Source organism: Camelus ferus, chromosome X (genome assembly GCF_009834535.1).
Source record: "Camelus ferus isolate YT-003-E chromosome X, BCGSAC_Cfer_1.0, whole genome shotgun sequence".
Taxonomy (NCBI): domain Eukaryota; kingdom Metazoa; phylum Chordata; class Mammalia; order Artiodactyla; family Camelidae; genus Camelus; species Camelus ferus.
The window spans coordinates 5,830,593-5,854,100 of NC_045732.1; the positions used below are offsets into that span (position 1 = coordinate 5,830,593).

Sequence of the window (23,508 nt, forward strand, 5' to 3'; positions counted from 1 at the left end):
TTGAGATAACAATACTGAAAACACTGGGTTTTTTTGAAACAAAGTCTTTGAAGTTTTGCTGTTTTTGCAAATGTTCATCAGCTATTGCTTCATGTTTATTCCTCGACAGTCTTCCCAAAGTGCCTGTTTAATTCTTTCAGTGTTGAGTATGCTCTTGCTGTCTTCATTATTCTAAGATATAGACTTTAGATGAAAAATGTCTGAGAAATACTTCTCCTAGTTACTTGAATGTGACCTCAACAGGTTTCCAATCTGTGTACTTTCCCTTTGATATGGGATGTGACACTCAGGAAAGGTCCTTTCTGGTACCAAGGGACAAAAGGTCACTGAATCCAGGAAAAAACCTGATTCCTAGTCAGTGATGCTTTCAGAGAAAGATCTTAATCAAAAGGAGAAAATAAAAATTAATAAACAGAAATCTCATTTTAAATAGAGTTGGGAGGCCAGAAAGGGGAGATCTTAAACCTTAGCATTCAATATCAATTGCAGACCTAACAGGAAGACTATATATATATACACACACACACACACACACACACACACACACACACACACATATTTACATCTCCAACAGGAAGAAGGTTAATACTTTACTATCTAGAAATAGGAAGGAAGTATTTCTCCAGGTCTGGCAACAGACTAGTCAGTGAAAGACTGACACAACTCGGCCAATGAAAAGCCACTACACTTCAAACTTCCTCCAATGGACATATTGTTTATAACAGCCCATCCCAACTACCCCTTCTTCTCTATGAAAGAACATTTCTTTCTTTTTTCTCCAGACTTCCCTGTGGTTCACCATAGCTTTTATATACTGAATTGTATTTATTTTGCTGTTCCTGAATATAAAACAATTTTGCTTATAAAATAATTGTTTGTTTTATTGTTTTAGGTCAAAAGACCTTAGCTAATACCTTATAGCCTAACTTGCAAAAACCTCTTCCACTAAAACTCAGCTCTCTGCTGGATACCAGGGATTTGACAGACCACATGGAGCATTAATCCTGGCCATTCTGTTTAAAATTTGGGTTTATGGGGAAGGCAAAGGGCTTCTTAGAGCCTCTGCTACCTTAGATGAAGCACTGGAATAGTGATGGATGCCATATCTGTTCTAGAGGGTGAACTTAGGATCAAAGTAATAGAAAATACAGTGTAGTGAAATACTGCTGTTTCCAGGGTGAAGGAGGCTTAGCTTTAAATCTCATCTCTACCACTGACCAAATCATGTGACCTCAGGCAAGTCACTGGGCCTGAATTTCTTGTCAATTAAATCAGAGATAATGTTACCTAACTCATAGGTTTTTTATGATTAAATGAGCTGAGCAAATAAACAAAAGGAGCAGCTTGAATCAATGGGGAAAAGCTGGCCTTCTTAATATGTCATTTTGAATAAGCATATAGCTATGTGATAAACAGTAAAATTTGATCCATATCTCACAATACATACCGGAATTAATTCCAAATGGATCAAAGATTTTAAATATAAAAAATGAAGACCTGCAAGTATTGAAAGAAAGCATAAGTGAAACACTCTTTAATCTAGGAATTCAGAAATATTTTTAACTGTAATTCAAAGTCCAGAAGCAATAATGGAAAGATATATGAATTTAATTTACTCACATAAAATTTTTTAAAAAGTGTTTCAGGGTAAAAGATTCATAAGTAAAATCAAAAGACAAGTGACAAACTAGGGAAAAATATACATCTTATATAACAAACTAAAGATTAATATCCTTAATATATAGAACTGGTAAAAATAAGAAAACCACAATCCTGCAGAAAACTAAACATACACTTCACAAAAAAAGAAATAAATGGTTCTTACCCAGATGAAAAATGTTCCACCTCACTTACAGGAATGAGGGAAGTGAAAAATAAAACTATGTTGAAATACCATTTTTTTACCTATTAGATTGAAAAAAAATCCAACAATTTGACAACATGGCCTGTTGGTAGGCTGTTGGGAAATAAGCATATTAATGGTGGTGATGCAAATGGCACAGCCCATATGGAGGAGAATTAGGCATTCCAACATCTGTTTCATCTAAGCTAGAATTTGTTGAGAATCAACCATGTGTCAGGCATGACTCTTTATTTTATTCATCACTTCAGAAAAAATATATTTATTGAGCAACTACTATGTGTCAGGATGTTATCTTGGATGTTGTGATTAAACTGAATCAATCAGACAAAAAGTCTTGCCCTCATGGCCTTATTTTTTGTTTATTCTCCACAAAATTCTGTAAGGTGTGCATTATTCATCTATGTTTCACAAATAAGCAGACTTGGAATCATAATGGTGTGTCACAGCAAGTGACTCATCCTGGGAAGCCTCTTCACTGTGGCCCTGAAACTCCACATCTACAACCAAAGGCACCAGGCTGTAGTGGGTACAAGGGGGATCCCAAAACAACAAGTATCCAGTCCAAGAAGCCTCTTTATTCTGTGGGTTGGAGACTCTTCTCCCCCATCTAAAGACAGGTTGCCACAGTGCACTGCAATGATATCCTACCACAAGCAGTGGTCTTGCCTGGGAAGTGCTCTTTCTCCCCACAGTTCGGAAACTTCCTTCCTCCAATCTAGATGTACCAGTGACCTGACCCAGGGAAATTTCTTTCACCCCTCAAGCAGCACCAGGACCGAGTAGTGAGACCCACAGCAGCACCAGATAAATACAGACAAAAATTACAACCACAAAGACCCTGAAAATTAAATTGTCATTAGATTCACACTAACAAAAGTAGGCTAGGACCTATGAGATAAACCTACACAGGTGACTGCCTGCTAAAATAAAATATTTAAATAAGACCCTGAGCCTCCTAATATAATTTACAAATTGTTCAAAATATGAAAAAAAAATCTCCTGCCATAGCAAGAATCAGGAAAATACAACATGAATAAGAAAAAGCAATCAATTGAGACCAATGCTTAGATGAAACAGATGTTGGAATGATCTGACAAGAATTTTAAGGCAGATATCACAAATTATCTTGAAACAAAAGAAAAAAATTAGAAAATCTCAACAAATAAATAGGAATTATAAAAATTTGTAATTTTAGACAAATTATAAGAATAAAAATAGAAATAAAAATCTCACTGTATAAGCTCAATAGTAGAGAAGAGATGACAAACGACATAACTTGAGAACAGAAAAATAGAATGTATGAAATCTGAACAACAGGGAGAAAATAGACTGAAAATAAAGTGAAAAAGCCTCATGGACCTGTAGGACAGTAATGAAGGATCAGACAATTGTGTCAACAGAGTTTCATGAAAACAAAAGGAAATATGTGTCTGAAAATATTTTCAAAGAGATAAAAATTAAATATGTCAGAAATTTGGCAAAAGACCTACAGATTCAAGAGAATGAGTGATTACTAAATAGAATAAATTCAAAGAAAAGTACAGAAATACAGATTATAATGAAATTTATGAAAACTAAATACAAAGAGAAATAGCTATATCTTGTAAGTAGCTATAAATAAATGAGTTACCTAAAGACAATACCAATAGGAATGATAATGGGTTTATATCTGAAAGCCATGGAGACCTGGAGGAAGTGGTCAATATTTTTCAAGTGCTGAAAGAAAAGAATTGTCACAATTGCAAATTCTATATCTAGTGAAACATTTTTTCAGGAATTAAGGGAAAATAAAGACATTCTAAGGCAAAGGAAAACTAAAAGAATTTGTTACTAGTAGGTCTACCCATAAAGAATGGCTAAAGGGGAATCTTCAAACAGACAGTAAATTTCAAACAGGAAATTATAAAATGATAGAGGAAGGAATTTTGAAGTATTAGGAAGGAAAAAGAAGAACATTGGAAGAACAAAAATATGGGTATATACAATAAACTGTCCTCATGAGATTTATAAATCATGTTTAATGATTAAAGGAAAAAAATCACAAAATTATCTGATACTCAAAGCAATGATATTTGAAAGTGGGGAAAATAATCTAAGTAGAAATAATGCTTTCATACTGTACTCAAAATGGAAAGATGTTGATGCCAGTGGAGAATGTTAAGCTACATCTGCATACTGTAACACCCAGAATGACTTCGAGGAAAACTATACAAAAATACTACAAATAAATCAAGATGTAATCCTAAAAAAAAGTCCAAGTGACCCACAGGAAAGCAAGAAAAGACAAACGGAAGAACAAGAAACAGAAAAAAATAAAATAAAATGACAGACTTTATGTCTAACATATCAATAATTACCTTAAATATAAATGGTCTAAAGACACCAATTAAAAGCAGAGATTGTCATAACATTATCCAATTTTCCATGATAATAATTTCTTGACTATAAATGGATGATACTTTTCTTAAGAAGTTAAAAAGGAAGAAATTATCATGAAAAAATTATATTGAAAAGTTTCTTTCCTAATGATGAAGCAGAGAAACTTCTTTCAAATGATCAAAATATTTTGCTACTAATCAGTTTTATAACCAGAAAAACACTGATCTTCTTAATTAATTTTACTAAGCTAGCACTGCTCTGATATAAATTTTGATGCTGATAATGCTATGAGTATTTATTTATTATAAATAAAATGTTAATTTATAAAACAGAAGAAGGCATTTAACCCCAAATCACAATAAAAATGGCTTATCATGAGGATGCAAGATATTTTAATTTTTGGTACTTATTAATATATGTCATCCAATTAATATCAGAGAGAAAATATATGAAATAGTCAAGGGATGAAGATGAAATAAAATTCAAAATCATTTCTGATTTTTTAAAATATTACACACTATATAAAACAGTTAAAAAATACTCCATATTCTACTATGTTTGTCTACTCAGGTGCCTTACATGAGTAAAGAATAAACAATAAACAATGAATAGAACAGGAAAACAAGCAATCAGAAACAGTTCACAAAATTGGAAATAGACAAAACATAAAAAAGGTGATATCTTCCCCTATCAAATAGGAAAAAAAAAGTAAATAAATTATCATAAAGTCCTCACAAAATTGTAATTTAATGTTATAAACAAAGACATAAAATAATAGATAATAGAAACATGAATTATTTATGGGTGGTAAGGCTTCTGAGATATAAGAATCCCATGCACTGTTAAAAGTGAATGTAATTGTAATAAAAATTAGTAAAAAAAAGTTCACAAATGCTAATATATTACAGGAATATTAAAATTGTATACTTTTTTAGCTTGATAATTATACTTATAAAAATATGTCCCAAGGATATAGTGCTGATTTTCTCTAAAGATTTACAGTGGTGTTTACAATTCACATGAGTGAACTTTGAAACTAAATTAAAAAAAACTTATAAAAACAAGACTGTTTCAGATGTTGTTAGCTGCTTATCCAAAAATCATTGTCCATTTTCTTTCTTACTAACATAATACTGATTTTATCCTGGGTGGCAAGGTGACCAGCCTCAAAACTTGATTCTTGATTGATCTTAGTCAGTTATGACAATCCCATTCTTGTTTGACAGGTACTCATATCCTAGCATCCCTTGGCAGTTTAGAGATACTTATAATACCCAGTTCGGCCCCTAAGATATAAAGGGAAATCTGCAGGGGAGCTTCTAGGAAAAAGAACTTCTTCCCTGATAAAAATTAAGCTACTTTGTCCCTGCCCCTTCTTCCTGACTATGATGTGAAGATGTAATGCTTTGAGTTATGGCATGCAAGAGGCCATAAGCATGAGGACAAAATAGCAAGATGCCCAAGATGTAGGATAAAAAAAGCCTAGGGTCCTTAACAACATTGCTGATCTGCGCAATCAACCACAAGTCTCTCTGCCTCCAGACTTCATTACATAAATAAATGTGTTTATGGTTCAAGTCATTGTTAAGTTTTATGTTACTTTTAACTTAGTACACCCTAATTGAGTCAGAGATTAACTACTTTGCCCACAGCAAAGCTGGGAGTCAAACCCATGTGTATTTGGCTCATGTTTATTTTTACCGAACCATTGTGACTTTGAACAAGTCACATATCCTCTTTGAGTCTTAGTTTCATCATATAAAATGGGGCTTACAATATTTTCTTGGTGGAACTGAAAGCCGAATGAGATAATGCACATGAAAGCTCTTTACAAAGTACAGAATGCTATACAAGTACAGGCTGTTTATATATAAAGCTGTTGCAGGAGCACAATATTGTAATTCATTCATTTTCTCTGAGCTTTCTAGTGGTGCCAAAATAAACAGCAACTAGAGCGGTGTTTAGACAAATGTACATTTCATCATGGGCCACTTTTTGAGAGTTTGGTTAACAGCAGTTTGACAGAAAGACCTATTTTTCTCCCTTGGAGAAGCTCAGGTTTGTAAATATGGATTATTTTAAAGGTAAAGGCCATGTACATGGCAGGAACATTTCTAAGATATTGTTCTTATGGGAGTGCAGAGACTTGATCATGAAAATCAATGTGATATTTAAAATAGATATTTTTCCCAAGCCAAGCAGCTTATTCTAGTGGGTGCATCCTAACATCCAGCCTGATCTGATCTCTGATGAACTTTTTAGTCTTGGGATCCTTTATTAACTATGTGGGCACCCCACTGTTGTACAGAATATTACATGTAAAGAGTTAAAATTTTAGTGCTTGCTTGTTGATATCCCTGGGCCTCAGCCTCTTCATTTGTGAAATTGGGAGGTAGGAAGGAGGTGGGATAAATAACTGCAGTATTTTCTTTCAGTCAGACGATTGTGTCGCTCTCCTACCTAAAACCCTCCAAAGTGTTCCTGGTGCATTTAGGAAAAAATGAAAATTTCTCATCGTAAACTTCAAGACTCCCCATGATTTGACCCATACCTCCCTCTGTGAACTCATTATGTACCACTCTGCCCTCACTCTCCAATCATCAGCTATGCTTACCTTCTTATTCCTTGAATGTGCTTTCCTCATTCCTACCTTGGAACTCTGCACTAGCATCCTCTCCCCAGAAGGCACCTCCTTAGAGAGGCCTTCCCATGCTACCTGATATAAGTAGCCACCCAGTCACCTTGTATCAGATCACTGGAATTTAATTCTTGTCATACCTCTATATATAAATTCTTCATTTGTCTATGTATGTATCTCACTCATTGTTTGCTTCACTAATTAAAAGGTAGGTTCATGAGGGCAAAGATTTTTGTTTTGCCATAGCCACAGTGCCTACAACCAGGTCTGCCACTTTGTAGGTGTTCAATAAGTGATTGCTAAATTGATGAACAGCTGCATAAAATAAGATGTAAATTTGGGGAAAAAATCTGCTGGCTGTCTTCTCCCAGCCTTTGTGGCCCCAGTTGCACCCTAAATTTAACACCACCTCCAGGCTCTGGGACTAATAGGGACCTGAAACAGGAACAATTAATAAGTTCCAGCTTTGCAAACCAGGGCTGAGTATAAAATGCCTGCCTTGTGGGTTGTTTTGTTCTGACCCTTATTGCTAATTGGGATTCTAGACCCTCCCTAGTTGTGCATCCGTTAATGCTCTCTTGCACAGCTTCTTCAGTGGCCCAGTCCCTCTAGGGCAGAGGCTACATTTCAGCCTTCTCAGTTCTTCTCTCTTTCCCATTCCCAAGACTTGGTACCTGACTGCTGAACCCCAAATGGGTGGGCCCTATTTTATTTGACAATGTCTCTAATACCAAACAGTTTTCTTAAGTCTCTGCATTCCACATCTCTTGATATACCCTATTATCTCGTGGAAACTTCCCATGACCATGATGCTGCCAGATTGACTTCTTAATGGAGCTGTGACTGCTATCGTCATAATTTTTGGATTCCGTGTTTTGTCTGCTAAACTGGATTAGCCACAAATGGGGCTGACTGTCCTAATCCTGGACCCTCTCGGTTTCCAGACAGATTCTTAAGATGTGACAGAAATAAGTGTCCTGACCAGGCAGACTTACCTTGGAGAGCTCTTGTCCAGGCCCACACAATTGGCAAGTAACACACCGTCCCCATTGGTCCCAGTATTCATTTTCTTGGCAATCCATGATGGGAAGGCTGTGGGTATAGAACATAAAAACTAGGGAGCTAATGGAAAGGGATTGCAAAGTAAGCAGTGGCTTCCATGTCACTTGGTTTATGGGTCCTCTTAATCTAGTCTCTGGTTCTGGGTTATAGAGATTGAGGAAGCCAACCCAAAACTGCTGGTTCATATATAGCACTGATCATGTGCCAGGATCACTTAGATGGTTTATGTGTAATAATTCATTCAATCATTAAAACAATTGCATCAAAAATTATTATTAGCCCAATTTTTGCATATAAGAAAAATGAGACCCAGAGTCCAAGGAATTCACCAAAGTTCACACAGTTAGTGGCTGTACCACTTGCTTAACTGGAAACAGAATGATAATACAAGGAACTGGCTTCTGTCTAGGGGGTAGAGAATAACCACAGTCTCTCACATGTGACCAATATTAACAGTTTAGAAAGCACTTTCACACCCATTATATTTGATCCACACAACATCCATGTGAGGTAAGTAATATAGAGATTATCATCATTCTTTTGTGGATGAGAAAGCTAAAGCATGGTTCTCCTTTGCCAAAACTTTCTTAAGTACCTTTGAGGACAACTAGCTACAATTGCTTCTTTCCTTGGAAGAGTGGGAGGAGAGGAGGGTGACCTAGCATGAAGAAATGTGATGATGCACTAAGGTGTAGAGAAGGGGAAACACTACTCAGATAATAGTCCTCGTAATACAGATGGCATAGGGCAGTGGTACTAGCATTTGGTCTGAGAGTTAGGAGATATGGGTTCTATCCTGTCTATAGGCAAACCAAGCATCCAGGACTTGCTTAGGACTGAGAAGCCTCCTCAGGATATAGGATTTTCAGTGTTAAAACTGGGACAGCCTCAGGCAAACTGGGATGGTTGGTCAACTTATTTGGCTCTTCTTCTTTCTAACCTATGAGCTTGGAAGAGTCACTTTATCTTTTCTGGCCTCAGTTACTTAATCTGAAAAATGGGGACAGTATGTTCCTTATCCATATTATACAGCTCTTGGGAGGGTTAAACGAGCTAAGGTCTACCAAATCATTTTGAAGGATTAGAAAAGCTATACAAAATATGACAGAGTTAAGGATGCAAAGAGACAGTTTTCTACAAAAATGAATTTTAATGTAAGTAACTGATATATATGGGGCTTGCACTACTCAAAAAGAAGGCAGAGTAAGATTATTTTTCTCACTCCTTAACCTCACACCGAGGTGAACTTCAGGTGGCTTCTCAAAGTACAGAAAGTCCTAAGTGTCTGTTTCCAGTCAGAAGAGAGAAGAATGTGTATATGTACCTCAAGAGATCATCACTCCTCCCCTCAAAAGTCCCCAGTAGCAATAGGGTAAGTCATCCTGGGTGACATCCTTGCTTGAATGCACCTTTCCCCACCATCAACTGGGCCATTCTTTCCCATTTGTTCATTCAAATGAAAGTAGGTTACAAAATCAATTTTTGCACAAGCTGAAGATGCCCCTGATGCTGTTTTGATTACTGGTCCGTAATGTCAGCCTCAGTAGGCATGTTCCCCTCCCTACCCACCCTTCTCATTAAGGACAAAAACTAGCAGTGTCCTCATAGCCCTGATGACAAGGGAATTAAATGTCATGGGCACAGGGCCAGCATACTGGTCTGGACAACTCCCCTGTATCCTTTCCTAGCCCACAAAAACAGAAAAGTATTGGCAGGAGCCAAAGAGCAGCCTTGCCCTTGAGATAAGATCCTGATATAGGCATCTGAAATCTCCATGGCAGCTGGTTCTTGCCTTTGGGTGTATGAGACACCCTATTCTGTTTGGTATCCAGAGCCCCTTCCATCTAATAAATGTCATGTGACATGAATCTTAACATGTCCTTCTAACCTTGCTTTGAAACTCATGTCTATGTGAGGTAGTCTTATTGCCAAATCCCCATATAAGTCCTCAGGGGATGAACACAGGACTTTTTTTTCCTCTCTCTTTTGTCAAACTGTTTATCTAAAACACACAAATTAAATTGTCTTTTATTATAAGTTTAACAAGTTACCTTTTTTTAAAGAGAAGAAAACCACATAGAATTTGGTCTGTTCTGCAGAAATCAGGTTATATGGGTAAAGTTGTCTAATAATGGTTAAATGTAATTATCCAGGGACAAACTCAGACCTTATGCCAAATTCTTCCCTCTGTTCAGCAGTGTCCTGTGGCACATGTAACTGGCTTTTTATTTTAAGAGAAGGTGAGAGAATAATTAGGTTTTGAGAAAATCAGAGCTCTCTGAGGTGTCCTATAACTGCGGCTAGATACATTTTTAAAGTATCACAGAAGATGTGTCTGAATCCTCCAAACTGCTGCAATATAGACAGGCTTATAAAATTTTGACCTATGTATATACTCAAACACTATCCAGATAAAGATACAGAACTTTTGCATTGCCTCATCAGGCTCTTTCATGTCCTTTCCCAGTCAATGCCACTCCCTTCTCCCAAGTAATTTCTATTTTGGCCTCTATCACCATTATTAGTTTTACCAGTCCTTGAACTTCATAAAAATTGGGTTCACATAAGACCAGTCTCCTGTTTCTGATTTTCTTTGCTCAATGTAATGTCTGTGAGATTTATCCATTATGTTGTGTGTACCAACTTTCATTCCTTACCATTGCTGTGTAGTATACCATTGTATGGACATGCTACTGTTTATTTATACCTTTTTTTTTTTGGTTAATGGACATTGGGCTGTTTCTAATTTGTGGCCATTATAATAAAGTTGCTATCCTATGGTCAACTGATTTTCCAAAAGAGTGCCAAGAAAATTAAATGGGAAAGGAACAGGCTTTTCAAAAAAAGGTGTTGTGACAACTAGGTATCCACATGAAAAAGAATCAAATCATTCCCTTACCTCAAACCATATATGAAATTAACTCAAAATGGACTAAAGCCCTAAATGAATGATATAAAACTCTTAAAAGAGTTTTTTTTTAATAAGAAAACAAAATTTTATGATAAAAATTCTTTCTTATAAGAAAAATGTAGGTGTAAATCTTCAGGAACTTGGATTAGACAATGGTTTCTTAGATATAACACCAGAAAGAAAGCAACAAAATGGAAAAAAATAGATAAATTGTACTTAATCAAAATTTAAACTCTTGTGCTTCAAGGATGCTATCGAGAAAATAAAAAGATAACCCACATAATGGGGGAAAAAACTGTAAATACTGAGATCTGATAAGATATATATAGAACATAAAGAGAAATCTTACAACTCAACAATAAAAAGAAAAATAATCTACTTAAAATGGGCAAAGAATTTGAATATGCATTGCTCCAAGAAAATATAAAAATGGACAAGGACATGAAAAGATACTCAACATCATTATCAATTAGAGGAATGCAAATCAAAATCACCATGAAATCCCACTTCACACTTACTAGGGTGGGTGTAATTTAAAAAAGGGGACAATTAAATGTTGACAAGGATGTGGCTAAATTGGTACCCTTGTATATTTCTGGTGGGAAAGGAAAGTGGTACAGTCTGAAAATGGCTTTGCAGTTCCTCAAAATGTTAAACATAAAGTTACTATGTGACCTAGCATTTCCAATCTTAGGTAATATACCCTCCAAAACTGAAAATGTACATCCACACAAAAATTTGTACATTAATGTTCCTAATAGCATTATTCATAAAATCCAAAATAGTAGAAACAACTAAAATGTACATAAACTGATAAATAGATAAACAAAATGTGGTCTATCCACACAACTAAATGTTATTCTGACAGAAAAAGAAATGAAGTACTTGATACATACTACAGCATGGATGTACCTTGAAAACATCACGCTAAGTGAAAGAAGTCACACAAAAGGAAAAATATTACATGATTCCATTTATATGAAATGTCCAGAATGGGCAATTAATAGAGATAGAAAGTAGGCCAGTAGTTGTCAGGGGCTGGGGGAAGGAGAGAATGGGAAATAACTACCCACTGGGTGTGAGTTTCACTTTGGGGTGATGAAATGGTCTGGAACTAGATAGTAATGATGGTTGTACAATTTGGTGAATATGCTAAAAAACAGCAAATTGTACACTTTAAAAAAGGTGAATTTTGTGGTATGTGAATTATGTTTCAATTTTTTAAAAAGCTGGTTCTTCAATTTTTTATTTAACACTGTGATACCCTGTATCATTCTAATAGATATTGCCTAAGCTATTCTCCAAATTAAAATTTTAAAAGGCTACTATGAATATTCTTATATATGCCTCCAAATGTGAATTTTTCACCCAAATTTATCTAGTAAGTGCTGATTGGGTTTAACCAGGGGAGCTGACAAATGGCATGATGACTAGAATGTCTCCTTATTTTGTCTGTCTCTGTCATGTTGCTGCTCACCCTGTCCATCCCCCTGTCCTGATTACCTCCCTGAAAAATAACCTAGAAGAATAAAAATGCAAGTTGACAGCGAAAAGGAGAAACAATGAGTCTTACATTAATTATAAGCCCCACATTACCTCATTTTTCCCTGAAAAATTGATGTTGGCCAAGTTTCTGCTGAATGTTAGGTACTCAAACTGCTGCCAGTGCAGCTGCCTCTGGCTGTAGCTTGCGATTGCTGCTCTTCTCAACTTGCACATGCCTGTGGGGTGAAACATGCTCTCTCAATCTAGGATGGGTAGGCAGAACAGGATGATAGGTCTAAATTAAGAACTCAGGACTTCATGGAAGATATTTGTTTTGCCTGGGCAGTGCAGGAGGTGTGGGATTAAAGAGGATGAGGAAGACAGCAGCTGGTCCATGCCCTACCCAGTCCTCTCCTTATGAGCCTACCATGTCATCCACATACAGAGGACTGGCAAAAATCAAAGCAGTTGCTCAGCCTGGCCATGAGAACACTACTTTCTTTGAAAATCAAGCTTCTAATCTGTGCAATGCCCTCATCATTTTCAGATCTTTGGCCTATAATCCAGATGTTGCTTTATCAATTTGGTGCTGTCTCTCAGCCTTCTCTTTCCTGGCCTGGTCCAGAGCCACTCCTATCCCAGCTTTCTCTTGCCCATAACCTGCTTCCAAACCATTAAGCATCGTATCTTTCTCCTGCCCCGGTATTTGTGAATTTTGCATTCCTCAGTATGGTGAGAGGTCCCAGGCCCAACTCTACCATCAGAAGCATGTTCCTCCCTAGTGCCGGACTCATGGTCCCCAATCGTACCATTGAAGGTGTGGCCAATTTCTTTGACTAGTGGTTCTCAGTCTAGGATACACCTTGGGAGCTTCCAGAAACACTTATACTTGGGGCTCATTCCTGAGATTCTGCTGTATTTGGAATTTTTAAAATTCACCAGGTGATTCTTTTGTGCTGCCAACTTTGAAAATCACTGTTTTAAGGGGTCTTTTTGGCTCTTCTCTGTTTTGCCAGAATACAAGATGTAGTCAGAAAAAAGTTTTTTCTGTTCCCCCACATTCAGAGGGAACTTGGAGAGGAAGTAACCTGGGGCCTTCCCAATTTTTTTTTTCTGGAAAGAATGTGCAATAGAGTTAAAAGGGCTGAAGATGGAGTGGTTCTTTTAAAACATGTTAGATCATGTTACTTCCGACCTCAAAATCCATCAATGGCTCTCCACCACACTCAATAAAACTAAAGTCCTTATAATGGCCAATGAGGCCACAGATGATCAGCCTACCTCCCCATTACCTCTTTGCCCCATGATCTACTACTCTTCCTCTATACTCTTAAGTACAGTCATGCCATCCCACTTGTTATTCCTTGAACTGACCTCGAATGCTTCCACCTTAAGGCCTTCATAGTCATTGTTCCCTTGGTTAAGCATGTTTTTCACCACATACCACATGGCTACCCTCCTTTTCTTCAGTTGTTTGATCTTATAACATCTTCTTAGCGAGGCTTCTCTGACCACTCTTTTAAAACTGCAACTTCCCTCCATATTCCTCCATATTTCCTACCCCCTTTTCCTGTTTCATTGTCCTCAACAGCCCTTATGACCACCTGACATACTTTATATCTTACTTATTTATTGCCTGTTTCTCCCCCAACCAGAATGTAAGCACCATGAGATCATGATCCTTTTGTGTTCACTACTTCATCCCCCATGCTTAGAACAGTGCCTGGCACATAGTAGGCACTAAATAAATATTTGTTGGATGAGTGAATGGTAAACATCTACAGAATAATGGTAATAATCTTCACAGTTTGAAAGGATTTCACATCAGTTAGCTCACAATTTCCTTCCAATAACCCTGGGAGTAAGTCATGGATTATTATTACCAATTAATAGATTAAAAACTAGAGGCTCAAAAAGAAAAAAATAATACCTTTAAATGTATTTAACTAGTAAGAAATAAAGCCAGAACTCACAAGTAATTTAAGACCCATGAGTTTGGCATGCTTTCCAAGGCAGTATTGAATTCTAAAATAGGGAATGGAAGTTCTCCCAGGCTGTCACTTAAATTTAATATTATATCAATAATATTTTAGGTTGGCAAAAAGGTATTTTCTAAACATTAATCTGTTCTTTAAAGAATGGCTAGACAGGGTTCCTGCTCAAGCCCTAGAAGATAAGGGCCAGGACAAAGATGGTAGCAACAGGAACAAAAATGAAGTGATGGTGGGAGACATAGCTCTTACAAAGAAAGTCAATAGGACCTTATAATTATATAGACATGAGAGCCAAGAGAAAGACATGAGTCAGAGAAGATTCTGAGGGTTTCTACCTAGAAAACCAGGAGAACCTCAGGGTCATAGAGAGTGTGAAATGGGACTTGCTTGTTAGAAAAAAAGAATTCACTCAATTTTTCAAAGTAAGTATGGACAGATGGAAGAGAGAGAGGAACATGTCAGTGGTAGTGCTCAGCAGGCAATTAAAATAGGTAGAACATAGCTTGGGGAGAGAGATAGGTCAAGTGCATAAAAAAAAACCTGATTCTGATGGATGCAAATCAGAATCATCTGGGGTACCTTAAAAATACCTATGTCCTATAACAAATAAATTAAAACTTCTGTGAGGTTGAGAACCATTGGCCTAGGTAAGTCATGGCAGAGGCTTGGTTGAGTAAAGAAAAATGCCAAGAATAAAACATTAAGGAACATCCATACATGAAGCTGGAAGAACAGCCAGAAGCAATCAAGAAGTGGCATCCAGGGAAGAAAGAATAGACCCTGGATGGGATAGTACAGGACAAAGTTTTCAGAAGTAAAAGGTGAACAACAGTGTCAGCTGTTGGTACAAGGAGGTGAAGGAGTATCAGGACTGGAGATGCAGTATTTTGTGGGTATGTGAACACAGTAAATTGCCTTTTAATGTTTGAGTATATTATAATAGGTGCATGGAATTGAAATAATTCAGATATCACAGGTGGTTGTTACAGTTTTTAGCAAGCTTCTCTTTCCATTTCCAAAGAGGCTGAAGAATTTCAACTTAGTGATAGCAATGTCTGGTCCAATAACGTCAGGATTAGTACAGTAACAGAAGAGAATGAAGGAAGCTGTGAAAAACTAAAGAAGCCACATCTATTTGCCTTGTACCACACATATTTACTTTACTCCAGTGTACAGAACAACAAATAATGCCTCAGCAAGAATAAAGATGCTGGGGTAGAAAAAGAAAAGAAAATTTTATTAATAGCAATTGTCACTGTACACATAGAATTAATAACCAGCTGAACTTGACTATTTCAATTCAGCCAAAAGCAAATGTTAACCATGTGAGTTAAAATGTTTCCCTTTCAAAACATGTGGAAGCACATATATTCACAAGAAAAAAGCATGAACCTAAAAAGACAAACATAAATTAAAAGACTGCAAATTTACGAGGAGAAGACCTAAAAAATATATAAATATTTGGTTAGTGTCTGGCAACTGCTGAAAAAAAATGTTAAAGGGAGGAGAGAAAAGAATTATGCAGCCAAGAATATAGTGATATAATTAATAAAAGAAATGGGATGAAATTAAGGCCAGAAATCTTTGGTCTGATTATGAGGGGGAAAATATCATTTTAATGATTGCTGAAATAGTCTTCCCAAGTGGGAGCAAAGGTACAGAAACTATTCTGGATGATGTTCAAGGGAAAGATGAGATAATGTATGTGTGAGTGCTCTGGAAACTCCAAACTGTGCTACACATGTGAAGGGTTGCTATGACTATTGTTTCTATTCCACCCAAATTTGGGGTGAAAAGGGCATTGGAGACAAGCCATAGGCCAGATGAACAACCAATACCCAAAGCCCCTGTTTTGTTCCATAGTGTTCCTAGCTAAAGTGAGTCATATTCATCTGCTGATCACCACAAGATACCATGAAATTATGGTACCACCAAAAATTAGTTACACTACCAGCAGTGCTGGGGAGTGGATATTCATTGGCTTCCCAAGGAGGATATACTTTTGGCTAAGTTCCTGCAGCTGAAAATTGGATTCACAGTATGATTTCTTTGCAGGGCTAGAAACTAGATAAAACTCAGTCAAATGCTCTTTTTTTCATTTCTTTCTTTTTCTTTTTCTTTTTTTTTTTTTGAGGAAATGTGCTTTTAATTGAAGTATAGTCAGTTTACAATGTTGTGTCAATTTCTGGTATACAGCATAATGTTTCAGTCATACATACAGTGTTTTTATTTCCTATTTTTATTAATGATTTTTTTGGTCTTGCCCCACATTCTCTCCACTCTGTCCAAGTTACCAAACAATCTGGAATAGCTATCTCTCTGAAGTTGTCAATAAGAACAGTGCCTTTTCTCCCACAACAATCTAAATTTTATCATGTGTACCATCCCTTCCTCATAGGCCATGGAATGAAATATTCTAAAGAAGCAGACATACAAACTGATGGCCATTTGCAAGTATATCTCAGGACTATTTATCTTTCCAATAGGAATTGGAGAATCCCACAGAATGAAGCCTGTCTGTACAGGATGAGATATTGATGCCAAAATATTTCCTACTTAAGAAAGGTGGTGGGGCAGCAGGGGAAAGGTGAAACTGATATAACAAGAAGCCTATGATCTCACATATAAATGCACATTTTATAAGACAGTTTTCAGAATCACACAATCTTAAAATTAGATGGGAGCTTAAAACTCATTTTAGTCCCATCTTTCTGTTGCCCAGAAATACTATCCATATCTACTTGAACTCCTTTAGTAACAGGCACTTCAGTACTCACAAGACAGCACAATGTATTATAGCTTATTTTTTCTCCTCTTTGGTAACTGGTTAAAACTTCAAACCATCAGCTAATTGAACACATACTGTCATGGAATTCCAAAAAGATTCTTCAAGACAATCTAACCTCATTCCTTTGATGATCCAGATGGGGAGACTGAGGCTCACAGAAGTGATAGAATTTCCCCAAAGTCATGTAGTTGGTCAGTGGCAGAGCTGGGACTAGAATCCAAGTGTTCATTTTCAGGGCCCAGTGGCTTGTCTATTTCCCATAATTAAAGAGAGGGGTGGACCCAGGTTTAGGACTGACTGATTACTCAGTAGGTATATTACCAAGACTCTACCTTCTCTTCCCCACTACACACACTCCCAGAGCCTAATCTTGGCTCCTTTTACCCTCAAAGGAATATTTTTAAAGGGTGAGTTGGGTCAAGGAGAAGTGGCTCATGGAAAGGAAGTGATGCTGCCCACTCCCTTTGGCTTATCCACAAGGGTAACTAACAACCTCTTGGAAGTGAAGATATTTTACTCTTTGGTTCTACCATATATGTTACATGACAATTTATTTCTGAGACTGCCATGATATCTTTTGGGGTACTTAAATGATATCATACCTGTAGTCACATTGACATGGGAAGCATGAATTTCTGGTCACTCAAAAAACACCTGACAAATACCTTCTATGTCAGGCATTCTGTTAGGACTTAGTGATGACAGGAAAATCCAGAGGTAAATGAAGTATCTTCTCTACCTTTAGGAAATCATAGTCTTGTGAGGAACATAGAAAACATATACAGTTAACTCTAATCCAAGACAAACTATAGTCATCCTTTTATCTCCCATGAACACAGAATAATAATTCTTTCTATTTTACAGACTGATTGTGAAACTGGTTCACATCCCTCTGTTAAGTGTCCAAGGGAGAAATGATGGATGGAGCTAGTCTCCAGAAAGAAAACAGAGAAAAATAGGTTCTGCTTCAATATCAATGATCAGCTCTGAAGAATGTCTCCAAAAGATGCCTTAATCTATGTAGGAGGCATTCAAGTGGAGTAGGCCAAGAAGATATCTAAATAAGGGTTTTGTGGCCTACCTTGGGTCCTCAGGTAGAGGTATTGCTTACCTCCCCTCTGGGACTAGGGACTTTTGTCCCCCTTAAAGAGCTTCTTTAAATGAGGACCTTCAAAGAAGGAATAATTAGTAAATATCATTAGAGAATAAATTCTTCTCTTGTCTCCTTCTGCCAAAGTTGGCCTAATTTCCCAGCCTATATCTTAAACTCAAATAGCTGTGGACAAAATGAAAAAAAAAAAGCATTTACCATAGAGTATGAAAAATCTGGGTTCCAGTTTTGGTTCAGACACTTACTAACTAAATGATCCCTGGCAAGTTTCATTTTTGGGGGGCCTGCCTATTTGGCCACTTGCACAATTAAGACAAGAAGACCTAGAATTTCTTTAGTTGGGGTGAGGAGTCAGGGGGATGATGGATTTGAAAGTACTCGGCACATAGTGGGTACTTAAGAAATAATAAATTACAAAGGAACTCCTCACATTCACCCATCCTGTTCTTTTTTCAGTGTTTCCCATCACTTTGATGGTACCACCATCACCCCAATTTATATAGCTCAAAACCTGAGTCTTATTTGATTTGACACCATACTGTATGAGGAATGATGGAAGAGCTGGGCTGTTTGACCTGGGAATGGTAGATGCAGAGGTATCTGGTATTTGGTCGTCAGATTTCTAAGGAACTATCATGGAAGAGAACAAGCAGACTACTCTGAGTGTCCCCACGGAGAATGACCAGAACCCCTGGAAGCCATGGGGATACTGAGTTCAGCTTAATGAAAGAAGAACTTTTGAAGAGGTAAGGCTTTATATGAAGGGAATGGACTCCCTCAGAGATCAGTAAGTACATACCCTTTGAAAGGATTCAGGCAGAGACTAGCCAGAATTTTACAAGGTGAATTCAATTGGGGTGAAAGAAAATTATGATTCATGAAAACCTACTATGTGCCAGATATTGTGCTAGATACTTTGCAGGAATTATTTATTTTAATCCTCCCAAAAAAACTATGACATGGATACTAATCTCCCTCCAAACTGAGGATTGGAGAAGTTCAATATTTCTCACTGGGCTTAGAGGAATGATGCTTTGCTGTATCAAACTGGTTGGCACTAAGTGCAGTAGTACCTCATTCTTTGTGTAAAAACACACACACACACACACACACACACACACACACACACACACACACTCCCCACACATATTTCTAAATACCCTATGAATATCATACTGATCTTGATGGGGAATGGTGGATAAATAATATGCTTAGGATCACAAACAGCAGGTAAGTAGCAGACCCAGGACTTGAACAAGCTGTGTCTAACTCAGGAAGTAGATATCCTTTCTACAGAAGTACATGGAATTGGGATTGGAATATACAACCTTTTTAAAGTCTAAACTAATCCCAAGAGATACTGATTCTCTCATCCCTCTTTTTCCAGTCTCATATAAATCATCAACTTCTAAGTTCTACAGATTCAACTTTTGTGATGTCTTGTTAAACTCATTTCCTCTTTTCTATTCCCATGGCCAACACCTCAGTTCCAGGGTATCATTCCCTCTCTGCATCTGGTTTATCCACCTCTCATGTTTTCTTATTCCAATTCAGTGAACTCATGTTTGCCAGATTATTCTTCTTGAAACACATATTTGGCTTTTTCCTTTAGGTTAGAAACTTTCAAAGGCTGGCTTTCCACCATATGCCAAATCAAACAGAAAAGTCTAGCATCCAAAATTCTTCCATAGTTTGCCACCAATCTACCATGGCAACTTGAACTTCCACTTTTTCCCTAATTTGTACTCTAAAATCCAGTTCAGCCAGTGTTCTTTTCACATGCCTCGAGCTTCCCTGCCTCCAAACAGTTGTTCCTGTTTTTCTCTCTGCTTAGACTGCCTTCTCTCCTATCTCCACCTGTTGAAATCCTAGCTGTGCATCATGGTCCATCTTAAATAATAGTAATAGTTAACATTTATTGAGTTCTTATTTTGGTCCAGCCACTGTGCTAAGTGTGTACTAGAATTTTACATGGATTTTCTAGTTTAATCCTCATAAAAACTTGATAAAATAAACTATTATTATCCCCATTTTAACCTAGTTTAAACCTGAATTCAGAGAGTAGGAAGTAATTCTGCTTGTCCAATGTCATACAAGTTAATAAATGGTAGGGAAGGGATTTAAACTCAAATAGTCTGGCTCTGGAGCCCTGAAAGGAATTACAATGTCAAAAAACAATTAAAAAAAAACCTTTCTGCTTTTTCCTTGGCTCAACTTGATGTGATCCTTACTTGACAACATAGAAGCATTCTGACTGAACTTTTAAGCTATCTTGTGTTATATTTCTTTGTTCTTATACCCATGATGAGATCTTCAGGTCCCAATGGGCACATCCACAGTCTTAGCCAACTGTCTGTCTCATGCAGTAGTGGCACAGAATAGGTGCTCAGTAAGTCTGTTATGTTGAATTGAAGGCATGTTGGGGTGACGGAGGAGATAGGAGAGTCATGAGGGAAAGATTCCTCCCACTCTTCTGTCTTAGCCACCCTGCATGACATAACACTGACCAATGCTGCCAACACCTGTCCAAATCAGATTTTGCAGTCTCTGCTTCCCTAGCCCGGTTTCTGGCGAGTCTCTTCTTGTCCCCCAGTTCTCACAGCTGACTTGGCCTTGGCCAGTGTTTGGAGTAAGGCAGGATCAAAATATCACTGTCCTGGGCTCAGTTTCCAGGAGTGAGGGATCAAGTGAAACCCAGCCGGGTGGGTGAGGGTGCAGACTGAAAGCCCCCAAATAGAGCCTGAAAGCTCTTTATACAAGCCCTAACTTGCCCAGGGGCCACGTGGGTAGTCCAGAGGCTCAACTTCCCTCAGGATGCTTCACAAACTTGATCCAACCCCTCCCTCCCCTAAGCTCCTTAAACCTCCTTCTCTTCCTTATCTCACAACCCCAGATACTCAGGGTGGTTGGACATGTCCAGGCATGTTCCCAGAGGCCATCTGGGTCCAGTAAAAGCCTACCTCAGGAAAAATGGCTCACCAGGGTATTAGGTCAGGTCCCTGGCACCTTAGACAGTACACCCTGGATACAGATGGATGGGCAGACAGACAGCCACAGAAAACCTTTCTAGCCATTCTGACTTTGTAGCACCTTAACAGTGTCATCCTAACCTGATCTATGTCCCACAGGTCTAAGACACTTTGCCATGTTAGAGGGTATTTCCGCACTTACCCTATAAATGGATGTATGTTGCTCCAGCAAAGGAATTCCTGGACAAATGTACCTCAGCACAGGCCAGACATCCCACCAAGCCCGCACCTCTCAGCCCCCAGCCTGCATACCACACTCACAATAGATGAAATCCGTTGCAATCAAAGATCTGCTCTGATTCATTTCATATCCACGTGTAGCAAAAACAGCCAGAACTCATTCTCCTTTTCTTTCAAGCTTTGCCTACTTCTCCACCCCCGTGAGGCAGCTATTGGACTACTCGAGTGTCTAGGCGTGGCTACACAAAGAAGCCCCACCCCTGAGAGGGACACAGGGTGGAGGGGTTGGGGAGGTGAGAGGAGGGGTTGGGGAAGGGTGGATAAACCAGGACCAAGCCACTTCTATAGAAGGAACTGAAAAGCTCTAGGGACTGAAGCAGGGTGAGAGGGAATGAAAGCAGGAGAGACTATGGAGCTGAAGTTAAGATCTGTGGTGCCAAGGGAGGATTTGAATCTTCATGGCAGGGTGTCATTTCCTCACATAAGCCTCACTCGCCCAGTCCTCTGGCACGCTGCACTCTGTTTATTCCCTTATTGGCACTGAATTATAATCTGTAATAATTTAATTAGTTAATTTGCTTATTTGTTTTATGTCTGTACTTTTCCTTCCACTAACTGGTAAGCATAATGAGCTAATAGTTAATAACTAACACTTATAGAACACTTGCTATCTGCCAGGCACTATTCTCAATATTTTACATATATTAACTAATTTTTAACTCTTATAACTAGCCTTCCTTATTCATAATTTAGAGATAAGAAAACTGAGGCATAGACTGACTTGCCCTGTGTTAACTAGTGAGTGACAGGGCTGGGAAGGAGTCTGGTACACGGCAGCAGGAATAAACAAATTAATGAGAAGACCAAGTATAAAGGACAAAATGGGAGAGGTCAGAAGAACTCTGAATTTGTTGCACTTGAGTAGTTAAAGAACTCCACAGCTGAAAAAATGTGAGCTGGGAGCAAGAGGACCCTTTAACCTGGGGGTACTCTCCCATCTGATACAACCATGCTGCCTTTATTATTTTTTTTTAAAGTCCTTTCCAGCTGAGATGGGAAACATCCTTCAGGGTCAGGATTAGGGGCCTTTCAACAACCCCAGCCAGCTTCAAGAGCTCACTCAACCTTTGTGCTCTCAGATAAACTTTTCTAACTCATTTGATTGTGCTCAGCAAACTAAATGCAAGGCCACTGGCATGAGTGAACTGAATTGGAAGGACATTTGCTGGTGCGTTGGCTAGTAGACAGCATTATCAGAATTCTTCTTTGAAGAGAAGATGAGAAGAAACAACATTTACTGAACATTTATAAATCATGCAAATGTGCCCCTTAATAGCGTACAACAGTCCTATGAGATAAGGATTACTACCCTTATCTTATGAATGGGGCATTCATCTTATGACTGAGATGAAGAGGCTCCTTGTATTCCATGATGCTTCCTGGAGGAGAAGAGGAAGCCTGAGATAAAGGTAATATCAGGGAAACTTCAGGGTCCACAGGCTGTTGGTTTATTATTTGGAAAATGACCTTAAGCTGCAAATATGAAACTACTGCTCTCCACCATAACTAGTTCAATAAAAATATAATAGTGGCTTATTATCACCGAGCACTTGCAAGGCACTGTTTCAAGTGTTTTATATGGACTGATTTATCTCATCACAAAAAGCCTATGAAGCCCAAAACGTTAAAATCATCCTTGTCTCTTCTTTTTCTACAATTCATCAGCATAAGAATCAGATCTGCCTTCAAAATATGCTATGAATTCCACAACTTTTTAGCACATTATTGCAAATGCTTTGTTGCAAGCCACCATCACCTTCCACCTGGACTATTGCCATAGCTTCCAATGGGCCTCCGTGCTCTTGTCCTTGCTCCACTCCAGTCATTTCTCAGTGCAGCAGCCAGAGTGATCCTCTGAAAATGTAATTCAGCCCATTTTCCAAACCATTCCAATGACTGACTTCTTATTCAGAGTAAAAGCCAAAGTCTTTAACAATGGTCTGCAATAGTCTACATTATGTCCTACTCCATCTCACTCCAGTACCCTACTCCTTTATTGCTAATCTT

At 37.9% G+C, this 23,508-nt stretch overlaps 1 protein-coding gene and 1 long non-coding RNA gene across 6 annotated transcripts in view; one reads left to right on the plus strand and one right to left on the minus strand.

Annotated features, from left to right (window-relative positions):
• LOC116662023 overlaps positions 1–12,071 on the plus strand; it is a 13,301-nt gene extending 1,230 nt beyond the window's left edge. The window contains exons 2-3 of the long non-coding RNA XR_004318002.1: positions 6,640–6,646; positions 11,977–12,071. This is a non-coding gene — a long non-coding RNA (uncharacterized LOC116662023). The remainder of the gene's footprint in view (positions 1–6,639; positions 6,647–11,976) is intronic.
• Positions 1–23,508, minus strand: part of EDA2R (ectodysplasin A2 receptor) — a 103,292-nt gene that overhangs the window by 30,702 nt on the left and 49,082 nt on the right. The window contains exons 1-3 of one of the 5 annotated variants that reach the window (XM_032475165.1): positions 21,523–21,982; positions 12,451–12,575; positions 7,877–7,973 (exon numbers count right to left, since the gene is read on the minus strand). In XM_032475165.1, the coding sequence (XP_032331056.1) occupies positions 7,877–7,973; positions 12,451–12,455 (102 nt within the window). In that variant the 5' untranslated portion in view covers positions 12,456–12,575; positions 21,523–21,982. Of the gene's footprint in view, positions 1–7,876; positions 7,974–12,450; positions 12,576–21,403; positions 21,983–23,508 lie in introns of those variants that run through there. The other 4 variants (XM_032475163.1, XM_032475164.1, XM_032475166.1 and 1 more) reach the window with 4 other exon arrangements.